At 37.1% G+C, this 14,254-nt stretch overlaps 1 protein-coding gene across 1 annotated transcript in view; it reads left to right on the forward strand.

Moving 5' to 3' along the window:
- The window catches only part of LOC107092295 (contactin-associated protein-like 4), a 199,202-nt gene that overhangs the window by 107,323 nt on the left and 77,625 nt on the right, over positions 1-14,254 (forward strand). Inside the window, exons 6-10 of the mRNA XM_015386681.1 lie at positions 4,340-4,509; positions 4,606-4,737; positions 7,925-8,192; positions 9,435-9,584; positions 13,124-13,295. Of these exons, the coding sequence (XP_015242167.1) occupies positions 4,340-4,509; positions 4,606-4,737; positions 7,925-8,192; positions 9,435-9,584; positions 13,124-13,295 (892 nt within the window). The remainder of the gene's footprint in view (positions 1-4,339; positions 4,510-4,605; positions 4,738-7,924; positions 8,193-9,434; positions 9,585-13,123; positions 13,296-14,254) is intronic.

The following is a 14,254-nucleotide window of genomic DNA, read 5'->3' on the forward strand; positions in this document are numbered from 1 at the left end:
TAAGTAGATAAACTAAACTTAAATTGATCTGAAAAACAAAAGGAAAAATACGATAGAAAGCATCTTTGCTTTTTTTTTAATTCTAAAACATTTTTGAACACATTTGATGGCCTCTATATGGACTCAATAAACTGAAAATATATTGTCAACTTAGACACAGTTCACAAAACACATTGTCCCCTGACCATGATAGTTTTTAAACCAGATCTAAAACTATCTTGGAAACTGATAAGGAGAGCATCACAGAGCTCAGAACCCCTTGAAAAAAAAAAAATTCAGTCTTAAAAGAGTTAAAACGTCCATATTCAACTCATGCATGTATGTGGTATAATCTTGTTTACGCATGGCTCATTTAAGAATAAGATTTTTTTTAATTCTTAATAAATGCATGAAAAGTTTGGTTGATTTTCTGCTTGACCAATCAGGAATTTAAGTGAAATTGGGCTGTCAAACCAAATTAAAACAGCTGAATTTTGATGTTCCAGAAAGTTTCCAGGGAGCAACACTACAACGGTGACTGAGACAGAGGAGGAGAAAAGAGGAGCGGCTCTATTCAATATTATCATTAGGCACATTTTCTTAGTTAGAAAATTTTATATCTCATATCGATCTTTGTCTTTCCCTTCATTTATGTAGTAATCAAATCATCCATTTGATGAAACATCCATCCAGTGGGATCCTCTTCTTTACAACCTACAGCATATTAATTGTTCTATTAATCAATGCCAGTGAAGCTATCTAACTTGTTTTGTCTTTCCATTCATATTGATTGCTTTTGTCTCTTTTTGCTTACCCGTCCTGAAATCAAATAAATCATCACAATAGCTGTGTTGACTGCACAGACTTTCCTCTCTATCATGAGGTGAAAATCATAACTTTCTCTGTCTGGATGAAGTTGTTTTCCTGTGGAAAATCTATCCTCTCTTGGAATGAGTTCAAATATCAAAGGTACATTTGTCCATCATCCTTCAACCTGCCAGCTCATCTCTTTTCTCTCTCTTTCTTCTTCTTTTCCTCCATGACTGAGGTAGGGATTGCCTCTCCGTGAAGGATGTGCATTGCATTTTTAATGTGGCTTCTCATCAGTTTCTTCCCTCAGCAGAACCACAAAGTTTTCTTTCACATCCCAAGTGGAGATCCACTTATTAGGACTGGCTGATGCTCATTTATGATTAATGATGTCTCACCATGTTGCTTTTGCAGTTCTTTATATTCGGCATATTCACATATTTGCCTCTGGTTTCCAGAACAAGTATGCAGATGTACTTATGAGTAGATAATGAGATGACTACGGGTGACCTTGCAGTGATCCTCTCTGTGTGAGCTGAGGAAATAGGGTTTTCTTTTTTTAAATGGAGCACAGAGCTCTGGTGGGTTGTGTCTGTCTGCAAAAACTCTTTGTTGCTCTGACTCTTGGTCAGATTGTCAGAGAGAAGATTGCATGGATTACTACCAACATCTGGTAAAAAATGTCATGTCAATAGCACCTATAGAAATATACAGTATTTACTGAGAATGATGGTAAGGTGTTCAATACTTATTTCACCTGCTGTGTGTGCATGTGTTTATATTCCATTCACATACCACACATTTATGTGAGGCATGTGAATGGAAATATACACATATCTGTGGTTACTTTTGTCGACTTCAATTTATTTTATTTTCATACCCTTTTGATTAAAGGGTATGAAAACGTTTCTTCACAACTGTATACACAAGTCAAAGGAGTTAAAGGAAAACCTTAAACATACCAATGAAATATTATTTATCTGTTTTTGTTTTATGTTTAAAAGATTAAAAATACAGTAAAACACAAAAAGAATCAGAAATACCTTTATTGCCCAAGTTTGTACAAATAAGATGTATGAAATCAGTCTTGCATCCTCATAGCATGCAAACAGTGAGTGAATAAAAGTATTTTATCACAATCTTTCTAAGACACTAAAAAATTGGAATATTCTTTGGACAAACTTAAGAAACACTTTTGGGGAATTGTGGACTGAGTGGTGGTGGAGCCGATAGCACTGCCTTGCCTTGCAGTAATAAGGTTCTGGGCTCAATTCCTGGCTCAGAGTCTTTTTGCATTGAATTTGTATGTTTCCCTGTGCAGGCTTGGCTCCTCTCTGGGTACTCTGGCTTCCTTCCATAGTCCAAGAACACTTGTGTTGGGAAAAAAAATACATCTCCTATTAATTTGCTTTTACATATTTAGATCTATGAGTGCTGAGTTTCATTCATTCAGGCCTCAGAGCTTTAAGGCAACACAGCATCTAAGGGAGAGGGATTGTTTATCCCATTAGGGAGTATTTGAGATCAAAATAATGACTGTTTCAAACTGTGTCGGCCAAGTCGAGTTCTAATGCCTCCGTACATGAGTTATGCACGCCAACCACTGCGCCATTGAAGCGGGCCAAAAAGTAGAAATATTCTTTGGATAAAATTAAGAAACACTTGTGGGGAATTTTGAAATGAACAGTCATGGAGCCAGTAGCACTGTCTTGTCTCTTACTTGCCTTGCAGTAAGAGCGTTCTGTGCAGGGCCTTTTTGCATGGAGTTTGTATGTTCTCCCTGTGCAGGCCTGGCTCCTCTCTGGGTACTCTGGCTTCCTTCCACAGTCCAAAAACACACATAGTAGGAAAAAATCCATCTCCTTTTAATTCCCTTTTACAGATATAGATCTATGAGTGCTGAGTTTCATTCATTCAGGCCTCAGAGTTGCAAGGCTACACAGCATCTAAGGGAGAGGGATTGTTTATCCTATTAGGGAGTATTTGAGATCAAAATAATGACTGTTTCTGAGTGTGTGGGTGTGTGTGTGTGTGTGGTTGCCATGCGACAGACGCCTATCCTATCCAGGGTGAAGGCCGCCTCACCCTGGATAGAAATGCATCAACCCCACTGTGACCCTGATGGAGTAAGCAAGAGAAGATGGATGAATGTGTATAACATGGAACATCCTTAAAAGAAAAAAAACTTTAAAACAAAGATTTGACATGTAAATAGGGAAGATGTCAGCAGTGGGTAGTGTTTTCACAAAGTGCAGCTGGATTAGGTCCGGTCCATGAGATTGGCTGATGGTCTGTTTAATCATCAGCAGAGAGGCAGTGAGCCTCCCCCAGGGATGGGGGAGCTCTCACACATGCGCTCTATACTACTGGGGATGTTTTGGTTTTGAAGAAGTTGTTTTTAATTATGTCTTTAATCTTTAACAGCTGAAATGTTTTCCTGAAGGAAGTGTGACAAACAGTGCATTGATTGGGTTTGATATGTGGCCTTAATCTGAACTCAAGGAGCATAGATTGAGTTTAGATCTGGTAGACCCTCTGTGCCATCCTCACCACCCAGGTTTAGTCCTTCCTTTCCTGTGCCTTGCAGCTCCCATACTACCCTGTCAGGCTGAGCCTGGTTCTGCTGGAGATTTCTTCCTGTTAAAAGGGAGTTTTTTCTACTCCACTGTCGCTGCATGCATGCTCATATATGAGGGGTGGTTGTAGGGTCAACAGAACAATGAAAACAAATGTCTGCTATTATACATGTGCATCCAGGAGGAGTGTGTCCTGCACAGTCAACGACTTCATGCAATTTAGATGACATGTGTTTGGAATTGGCCTAAAGTAATAAATTAAAATTGGAATTTAGACAGCAGGTGTTTTCAGTTCAGTTATCTGTTCATAAATGATTTTTAATATATTTTGAATTCCCCCTACTAATTTCCTCATTTACTATCTGATTACAATAAATAAAGTTTTCAAGTCACATGCAATTAAGAAAAAAGATAAGGACTTGCAGATTTTAAACAGCCACAAAAAAATGGCTGTGCGCACCTGTTAGCTGGTAAAAGTGCCAATGAGATTCTTTAAATACTGACTCCTTTTTTTCAGTTTCTCATCTTCTCCCAGTGTAGATCTGCAGAGTGGTGCAGTGGTTCGTCCTGCCTGCCCCCTGCAGAGAAAAGCCATCCTCACTTGAATACCTACCTTGGCACTTTACTGCATTTTTTGCATGTTAGTGTGCTTGTTTGTTTGTGGGGATATGTTCACTTTATACCCCCAAACACACGTATACACAGTGCAGGTATAGACAATGGATGGATGAGCTTCTACTCCAGCCATTCTCATGCTTTCATCAGCTGCCGTCTTAAATTCTCCCTCCGTCTAATTTTCTCTTTTCTCTTTATCTTTCCCTTCATCATTTCCTCTTCTCTCCTCTCTTTATTCTCATACCTTTGACTCTTTAGCTTCACCCCGTCCCTTCATCATGTCCTGTCTGTCTATTTATCTACTTGCCTCTCTTGATTTATACCTCCTGCTTCTCTTTTTGTTGCTCTATTTTCCCCAGGCACCTCTTCATCCTCAGAGCAGCTGACCTCCCTCGGTAGCCTATTGGACGATCAGCACTGGCATCACTTGGTAATGAGACAAAGAAACTCTCAACTCAACCTCACTGTGGACAAACATACAGAGACAGTTGAGACCCCTAAAGGCTTTAACCTCTGGGACGTCAAACAGGTGCACAGAGAAATTATTTAAACCATAGACCTGATTTTTTAAGCTTATTTACATACACACACACAAAAAAAAACAACTAAAAGTCTGTGTTTTCAGTTAACATTAGGAGCATACCAGGATCTGGCCAGTGCCCAGAAATACTTCCAAGGCTGCATGGAAAACCTGATGTACAGCGGTATTAACCTAACAGAACTGGCTAAAAACAATGACCAGCAAGTTCATATTTATGTAAGTATACCTTTTTATTCCTCCATTTTAACAATCTACAAGACTGATTTTATCCATTAAATTATTATTACTCACATTTTCAGTTTTCAAGTGTAAGTTTCAAATTGTACAATAAATTTTTTTTTATTCAACTCCTGCCACTGAATGGAGCCCTAAGAGAACCAAGAGTGGATTGTTTCGCCTTTTCTAAAAAGGGTCAATTGCAGGAGCCAAAAGAAGTAATTCCACAATATAATTGTTTTCCAGTCTTTATCTTGTAATAATTGAAAAAATTTCTTCATCTTTCTTATGATAACACATTGACTTCGGAAGAACTTTTGTTATTTTTCTTTAAGTGATTAAAGTTTACTTTTGCATTGGTTTCTGTAAAAAGATTACCTTTATCTGTTAGATACATTATGTATTGAAACCATGAGCTGCGGGATGTTGCATATATATATACATACGTGTGTGGGTGTGAGTATAGTGTGATATGTATGTAACACCATAAAAGAAATACTTATATACATTTAAAGGATCAACAAAATAATTACAATTTGCTTTAAAAGTTCATGTTAATCCAGAGATGTTTCGAGTTTCCAAACACTTTGCTAAAGTAAAAGTAGCACTTTCTTTACTTGGCTACTTTTTACTCAAGTAAAAGTAATAAGTAGCCATTCAACATATTAGTAGTATTTGGTAAAAAGGCTACTCAAATACTGAGTAATTGAAAATAAAATCTGATTTGCTATAAAACAACATACAAGTTATGCTTATCACATGGTATGTTTAAGACTAAAATTAAACAGAGAAATCATACAAATTATTGCCATAATTGCAAAATTCAAACGTTAAGGCACAAGAAACACTTTTCCAAAATATTTTTTTTTTTTTTTTTACCAAACATTCCATCCCTACAGTGAATTTTACAACAGTTTAGAGCAGCTCTATTGATAAGATCTACTGTATTCAACTAACCTTCAAATGTCATCAAAGGTTAAACAGATAGAAAATAATATTGTGTACAAAAAAATGACAAATTTTAGAGTAAAATTAGCAATACTTCTTAAAAATGTTCATCAACTAATAGAACAAGATTGGTAAAGAGTATGATTCATTTAAACCTTTAAATATAAATCTTTGTCCACAAAGTTACTGTATAAAAAGTGACTAGTTCCTACTCACCTCTGTATAAATCAAAGCTCTGACACCAATAATTTAGAAGCTTTTTTTAGAAAGAGTTATAGAAGGTTTCAGCTTTATTTCTGTGTTGTGAGGAGGACAGATCACATAAACCTTGTGGGAAGACAGCTTTGATGTTCATCTCCTCAGGTCTCTGAGCTCTGGGCTTTCATATCACACTGAACACTGAAGAAAGACCGAATCAGTCGCAGCAGCAGAACCATATATGAAAATAAAGAATATGGGAAAATTATATTCCGCCGTGACAGTGAAAACAGCTGAAATATGGAGCTCTTTGTTTTTTTTAGATGCTTTCTACCAAAAATAAAAAAGAGAAATTAAATAATCAACAAAGTAAAGCGACAACTTTCCAGATATTTGCAGACACATCGATGAGCTCTGAGCTCCAGCTGCAAAAACGGCTTTAAAACATTTGAAACACTTTTAATAACAGAAAAAACAGAGCACGGCTTTAAAGTCATAGGGAAATCATATTTAAATGTCAAATCATTTTGGCTTAAACATGTATATAAATGTACTCTTTATCAGACCATATTGTCCCAAAATTTGGAAAATTTCTATAAAAAAAAAATCCTGTCTTAAAATCTGTGTTTTTTTTCCGTTGTCTTTTGCAGGCCAGTTAGATATACGTCAGCTTTAACACCTAAATTCGGCCAATCATATATCAACGGTCATCTGTCAATCAAATTTTTTTGGTCACAGCATCTTCATTCATATGTCGCAGCTAATATACACAACAGTTAAAATAAAAAACAAGAATAATTTCCTTTCCCATTGAGTTCCGTCCCAGTGTTCACGGGGATGGACGTCTGTGTCTTCAGCAGGCGTAGAGCTAACAGAACTGGCAGGGTTGTGAGGCAAGGGCTGAAACATGTACGGCTGTAAGCCTTCTACACCAAATCAAGCTTCTGCCGCCCTGCCGTCCTCTTCGACAACATCTTCTTCCCCGCTTTCCTCCTCTAAATAAAAATGTATGACGGAGGAGACTCTGCACAACCTCCAACACTAAACTCTCCTCCTCTTGCATGTTTCCTCTGTCCAGACCATTCCTTGACAGTGTCGTTTCTAAGTCACCAATTTAGTGCTACTTGGTCCCAATGGAATTTCCCATTGGGAACCTACTAGCACTAAGTTGCTAACTGGTTAGCAAGCTGATTCCCACAGACCAGCCATAATAAACCTTCCACCACAACAATCACGCCCCGTTGATAATTAACCAATCACATTCACTTTATTCACTCGTTTAAAGTCATGCACCACTCGTGAAAATTTGGAAATGCAACGGTTGGAACAGCTGCTTCCCTACGACTTTAAGTTTAAACAGCTTGGAGTGCTTTTTCCAGTAGATGTTTCCTCCTCTGATCTGAAACAAAAGTGCAGAGAAGGATGATTCCTGAAAGAGGCTGTAGCTGTTATAGTGAGGGTACATTAACTTAGTTACTGCCAAATTTGAAATGTTTCCTCTAAAGCCAAACTTTGATAGGTTTCAGTCCAAAGGTGTATGGGTTTTCTTTGGGTTTTGTGTAGATAGAGTAGCTTCGATGGACTTTTATAGTCCCTTTTTTACATTACACTTTGCGGCGAAAATGCATTCTGCAGCACAAAATTTCATATATCACTTTAACAGCTTTACAAAGGGCTTTTAGATGTCATCTATGTTTCCAGAGCATTATAAAGATAGCAGGATGATATTCCCAGTAGAGTGCCGGCACAGTAATATATTACGACTGTGGCTTTAGTGGTAGATGCTGTGTCATTACCCCTCAGAACAATGGGCTAGAATGAAATGACTGTAATGTCCATACACACCACCCCTCCACTGTTTTCAGTTGAATGACTTTAGTATTTTCAGTTAGTGCTTCTGTTCTCAAGGAGACTTGCTGATGAGTCTGCTGCACCATGAAGCCACATGGACACGCCCCTTGCAGCTGATTAATATTCATGTTTTCTGTTGTTTTATCTCTCAGTAATCAGTCCTTCTGCCACTCCTCTCCTTTGCTTTCAGGGCAATGTGACCTTTACTTGTGCTGAGCCAGTTTCTGTTGCCGTAACTTTCCCTGGGCCCAGCAGCTTTCTTCAGTTGCCGTGGACAGCACCATCTTCTTCAGGCGAAATGTCCTTAGAGTTCCAGTTCAGGACATGGAATAAGGCTGGGCTTCTGCTCACCTTTAGCCTCCCTCTGCTAGGGGGAGAGGTCTGGTTGTACCTGAATGATGCCAGACTCCACCTGCAGATCCAGAAAGGAGGCCGCGTACTGCTGGAGCTCAGTACAGGTCAGTCTGCAAGATTCCATGAAGTATACCTTGAGCCTTGTCAATTTACAACTACAAATGTCAGAGTATTCTCTTCAGAAGCTTTGCACATATAGAGACTAAAGGTTCTGTCTCTGTTTTGTTTTAGGCTTGTTTATCCCATTGTTTTTTTTTTTCAGTTTCTAACCTCTATACCTAAATATAGGCTTTATCCGTTGACAACGCTCTGTTGGATCAGGAACACAACTAAGGCATCCAGGACACTGGCTGTTAAGTACTGAAGTTAGCTAAGACTATTCAAAGGAGATTAGTGTTTTTAAAGTTATCTCTTATCTGTCCCTTGTTTGAATTATGCAGGCAAACAGGTCACTACGACCTTAACTTATTCCACATGTTCCCTTCTACCATGTCTGCTGTGTTCCTTGATCTCCATGATGCTGTTTGCTTTACAATGTACTCTAACAGAGAACTTCAAACGAACAGCTGGATTCATAGAGATTCAATATGGGATAGATTACACCGGAGCATTGCAAAAACTTATTTAAAGCAAGCAATGTTTTCTTAACTTTAGTTTATTTTACTTAATTTGAGAAGGAAAATAAGATAATTTGCAAATGAATGTAGTATTTTTGCTTTAAGTAAAGACATTTAGACTGTGATTGGGGGCTGCATGGTGCTGCATTTTATAGCGTTGTTTCCTTGGAAGAAGAAGGTTTTGGGTTAGGTTCCCTGCCCGAGATCTTTCTGCATTGAGTTTGCATGTTCTCCCTGTGCATGCGTGGGTTCTCTCTGGGTACTCCGGCTTCCTCCCACGATCCAAAAACATACCTCTTGGGTTAATTGGCTTCTCTTAATTGTCCTTAGATGTGAGTGTCGCTTCGTGTTGCCCTGCGACAGACCGGTGAAATGTCCAGTGTGTACACTGGCTTTTGTCCATAGACTGCCAGAGATAGGTACCAGCCCACCGTGAACCTGACGGAATTATATGGAAAGATTAATCGATAGATTGTCATTGTATTCATTAAGTAAAAAAAGATAATAGAGTTGGTTTTCTTTTTTTGTTTGTTTGCTTATTTCCATTTGTAAATTTTTTAAATCAAGGGAAACTGCACTTATTTCTTGAAAATGTGATGCATTATCCAATATTTGCAATGAATTATCTAGGGATATCCATGTAAAGGGAGCTGAACACGTATAAACTTCACACTCTTAGCTTTTTAAACAATCATACAACCAATTTTTGCTCTAATCTATTTTTCCTAGGATCCGCATTAAATGATGGTCAGTGGCATATGGTGGACCTTACCTCCAGGCGAGGACGTCTGACTGTCTCTGTGAATAAACAGAAGGGTGGCGTCGCTCATGCGTCTCCCTCCTTTCCTGTCATGGTATTAGACCAGATCTTCTTTGGAGGTAAAGATTAAACGTTGTTGGAAAGTATTAAACTTAAACCTGTTTTTGCTGAGTATTGTATTTGTTCATCAATAGAATACAATATAATAGAAAACGATACAGTACATTGCAATCCAATAGTTACTGTCCCTAAATGGGCTCACTTAAGTTTGCCATCACCAAAATAACAGAATAAACATTAATAGATTGTTTATTGTAAACACAAGACAATGTAAAGAACAACAGTAATTTCATGGGACATGTGCAGAATCCTTTTTTTTTGTTGTTGCCCGTAAATGTAATGTATGTATCTGAAGTCTCTAGGATGTAAAATAAAGTCTGATTGAGTCACTCCAAGTGCTGCATAGGTATTTTTCAGGTCCTGTGGGTTCAGTTAAGGTTTTGTTTTGGATCAATAGGGCTTTCCATATTCAGTTTTTTTTTTCTGTTTGAGGTTTTCTATTTGCTCATTTGCTTTGTGCCAGGTGTCTTCTAGGCAAGGCATTGCACGTTTATTTATGGCACAATTCACTACAAAGAGAATTCAAAGTGCTGCACATGAATTAAAAATGAAATTAAATAAACTAGAAGGAAAATAAAGGCAGAATAAAAGCAAGATAAAAAACATGATAAAAGCAGGTAGTGAAGAAAATTAAACAGTTGGTCCACAAACTAATGATACATGAGTTAACAGTCAAAGGTCGTTCTAAACAAGCGGGTTTTTAACTTTGACTTAAAATAGCTCAGGCTTTCAGCACTTTTACAGTCTTCTGGATGTTTATTCCATATAAGCGGCTTCTAGTGTATTTCTCGCTATGTATTTCTCAGTGTTTTTAGTTGGTTTTGTCTCTCCTTTCTGTAGTCATTATTCCTGTAATTTTAGATTGGTTCTCTTAGTATCTTCCTAGTGTTTTTCCCACAGAATCTCTATTAAAAAAACTGTATAAATTCCTCTAAACTTTCTGTTTAAACCTCATATCTATAAAGACCTAATACAGAACTTAGAGCCACATTATTATCATAAAGTTAGGTTCTGCTTCGGTATTACAGAAACTAACAACAATTAGCTTTGGGACATCATCTGGGACAGCATTGATCTAGGCTCCACATCAGCCTCCACTTATTTTCTCATAATATTTAAAAAATTGTTCTAACCTCAACATGATCTCTCTTACATTGAAGAAACAAAATAAAAGAACTCCATTCTCAAATTGGTCCAAGCTACGAAAAGATGGTGTGGAGTGCTCCAAGTCTTCCAGATCGTCTCACCTGCTTCACCCAATTAGAAAGCAGATCAGGATCCTTAGGAAAATTAAATAAGCCACCATCCTCCTTATAGGGGCTGAAGCAAATAGCGGCGACACACAGCGAAGACATGGCTGTATCTCAATCCATGAAATCGTCAACAATTGTACATAACAAACTACAGTTCCAGCTCTCTGTCGTTCTCATGTATTCGTCACTCCGGTTTCCTCCCTCAGTCACTGAGCAGTATAGAAACCTCTAAATGTTGGAAGTTTTTAATGACGGCACCTTCAAATTATTACATTGATAATCAATATTGATGTTTCGGTCTACAAAAAATATTAGAAAATGCCAATATCGTGTCTTCAACACTTTAAGTTGTTATCAGTATTAATAGTCATAAGTTTCCTTCTTGTTTCCGTGCCTGTTTCTTTCTTCTCCAGACACAATTATTTAATCAAATTCTTCAACTTACCCCGCTGCTTTTTATACTTTTGTCCAGAACAAATTATGATGACAATGTTTTTATATTTTGTTTGGGGTCACATGTTTTAGTCTGTTATGTTTTGAACAATAACATCACTGTATTTGTTGAAGAACTGCTAAACAAGTTCATTCAATTCAGGGTAACTTGCATTCTTATTCTCACAGAGGCATAAATACAGTAAATGCAACACACCTTTGTGATGATTTTTCAATGCAGAGCAATGTCTTCATTTACCTCCTGCTCTGGGTGAGACTCTGCTCCAACATGTTAAGCTGGAGGGAAAAGTCGCCCTTCATTTACACCTATTAATTAATTTGGTAATAAAAAGTTTATAGGGAATTGTATATCCCCTATCAAACTACAGAAAATGGACAAACAAAATGGTCTGTTGGATTTCCTCAAAATAATTTGGTCTCAGATGCTCCTCAGAACAGAAGCAAAAGAAGGATCAAAAACCAACAATAAGGATGAATTTAGACCATTACAGTGTGAATTTTTATAAATCTACAACTGAATGATTTAAATGTCAAACGAATTATTTAAAAGCATGATCTGTTCACTTTAAACATTTAGATAATAAATATAACATTCATATATATATATTTATAATTATATATTTATAGCACGTTAAATATTTAACATTTTCCTCAAACTGTTGGACTTCTTTGTATGTGTGATAGATAAAAGCCAACACAAAATGCCAAATATCTAAAATACAATTAGGTCTGTTTTCATTTGTACTGATGTGTATTATATCAAGCAGAAAGAAGCGATAAATTTATGTTTACGTTATGTTCTATTTGATAGTTAAAGTAGCTTGTTTCTTTGTTTCTACAAATGTGTAATCACACTTTTTAAGTTCAAAGTTGTTATTCAAAGTCGGATTTAAGCTTGCTGTTTGGACGACATTTTAGCTGCTATAGAAAAAAAAGACTTTAAGATTTGTGCAACCCTCGTAATAAAAAGCAAATGTCATGAGCAGGTTAAAGTGAAGTAGCTTGTACAGATTATGTTAGGCCCAAAGATCTGAACCTCAGTGCCCCTCAAAAAACTAATGAATACAACTTGACAGGGGACAAAGCTGTGAATCTTTTACTACTCAACAAGCTGAGTTTTAGTATCATGTGAGCGTTGAAACATACCAGGAGTGGAGTTTGACCCCACAATAGAGATTCATCTTTCAGATCCATCCTGGTGTTTCTCATATGCCCCCCAATTCACCCCTCACTATCACCCACCAGAGGTTACTGTTACCCAACTTAAATATTGGATATGCTACGCCTGCTAGCATTCTATATTCATTAAAGTTAAAGGTTTACCCAGTTTTTCCTCTCTCTCTTTTTTTAATCGCTCTTTATCTTGATTTCAAGCCAATTCTCTCTCTCCTTTTTTTTTCCTTTTACCATATTCAGACATTCCAGCCTTTTGTTCCATCCGTCGTCCCTTTGTTTCATTTTTTCACCACCTAAACTGCCGCCTGTTGTTTTTTTGCCCACTCAGCAAGATTGTGGTCCAGACAAATTCTCATTTCTGCCTTAGGTTCTTCATCATCTTACATATGCAGATTTAAATACTACCTCCTCCTCCACATTTTAATGGACTACAGAAGGGAAAGAAATAGTTCCTCCTTTTAGAGGTATATTAAATTCTTCCGAGCCACATGATAAGAAGCAACACACCATAAATCAAGGAGTATCCTGTATCTTAAAACACATTCATCAATTTCACTGTCATGTTAGTTTTGTATGCATTTTTACTTAGTTTTAATTCTCTTTATTGATGTAATCTTTGCTTGTGTTTTTGAATTTCTTCTCTGCTGCTCTTTAAGGTTGTCCTGCTCAGAATTATAATCAGGATTGTAGAAACCCTTACGACACGTTCCAGGGCTGCATGCGCCTCATCACTTTGGACAGCCAACCAGTTGACCTGATCATGGTGCAGCAGAGGCTTCTGGGAAATTACAGCCAACTCCAGATCGACATGTGCGGCATCATCGACAGGTCAGAGTGACCAAAAGTCATCCTGTTGGTCTACAGTTAGAACATAATTTTCCAGCAGCTGCCGATGATTTTCAGTTAAAGCAAATGACTTCTTCTGTGTTTACAGCAATAATTTTTGAGGAAATATGCTTATGGGATTCTGGGAGTGTTCAGGGTGCAGTATAACATTTGGCACAGACCTAATGTATTGTTTCTGCAGCAAAATGATTTACTGCCACACAGGAGAGCAGAAGGTTTTGCAGAAAATTTAAGAGACGTTTTTTTTCTCCTGCTAGTCTTGCTTCTTAATAACAACTAACAGTGTTTTATTTGCTGTCATTTTAGATTCTATCAATGCAAATTGTGATTGCATTCTAATGTAATAAATTATTATGCAGCATCCAAGAAGTATTATAAGCATAGCTCATTCTGCACCCATACTGTAGACTGTTTTGTGTGTTGCTATTCTTTCAAGTTCTGCATTACAATGCAACATGGAGAGCATACTGAAAGTGTCAGCCTGCCCAGTTTAAGGGCTATGATATTGCATTAACATGCATTCTGCATGATTTGGATATGAACTAAACAAAGAGGCCTCACGTTGACCATTTATACCTGGCATTAAAATCAACCTTTTTCAAGAAGAATCTTTCTTTGCAAATGAGACAAATCACTCAGTGGGGAACATTAACACAGTCATCAACTCGTCTGTTAATCTTTCTTTAACATCACAGTTATATTAACTCATTACAAATTTGGATTTTTTTATTTTTTTATTTCAACTTAAAATATTTAATAACTTTAATATTAGAGTTGTTCGAATTCCGATACCAGTATTGCAAATGTTATTATATTTATGCAGATGATAGTCAGATATATTTGCCTATTAAAAAGAAAAATGCTGAAGAAGAAACTGAAGATATGGTGTTTTGTCCCAGTAACCTTTGTGAATCCTAGAGGTACAACTAGGTGTCCAACTG

This window comes from Cyprinodon variegatus, unplaced genomic scaffold, assembly GCF_000732505.1.
Source record: "Cyprinodon variegatus isolate N-32 unplaced genomic scaffold, C_variegatus-1.0 Scaffold17, whole genome shotgun sequence".
NCBI lineage: Eukaryota > Metazoa > Chordata > Actinopteri > Cyprinodontiformes > Cyprinodontidae > Cyprinodon > Cyprinodon variegatus.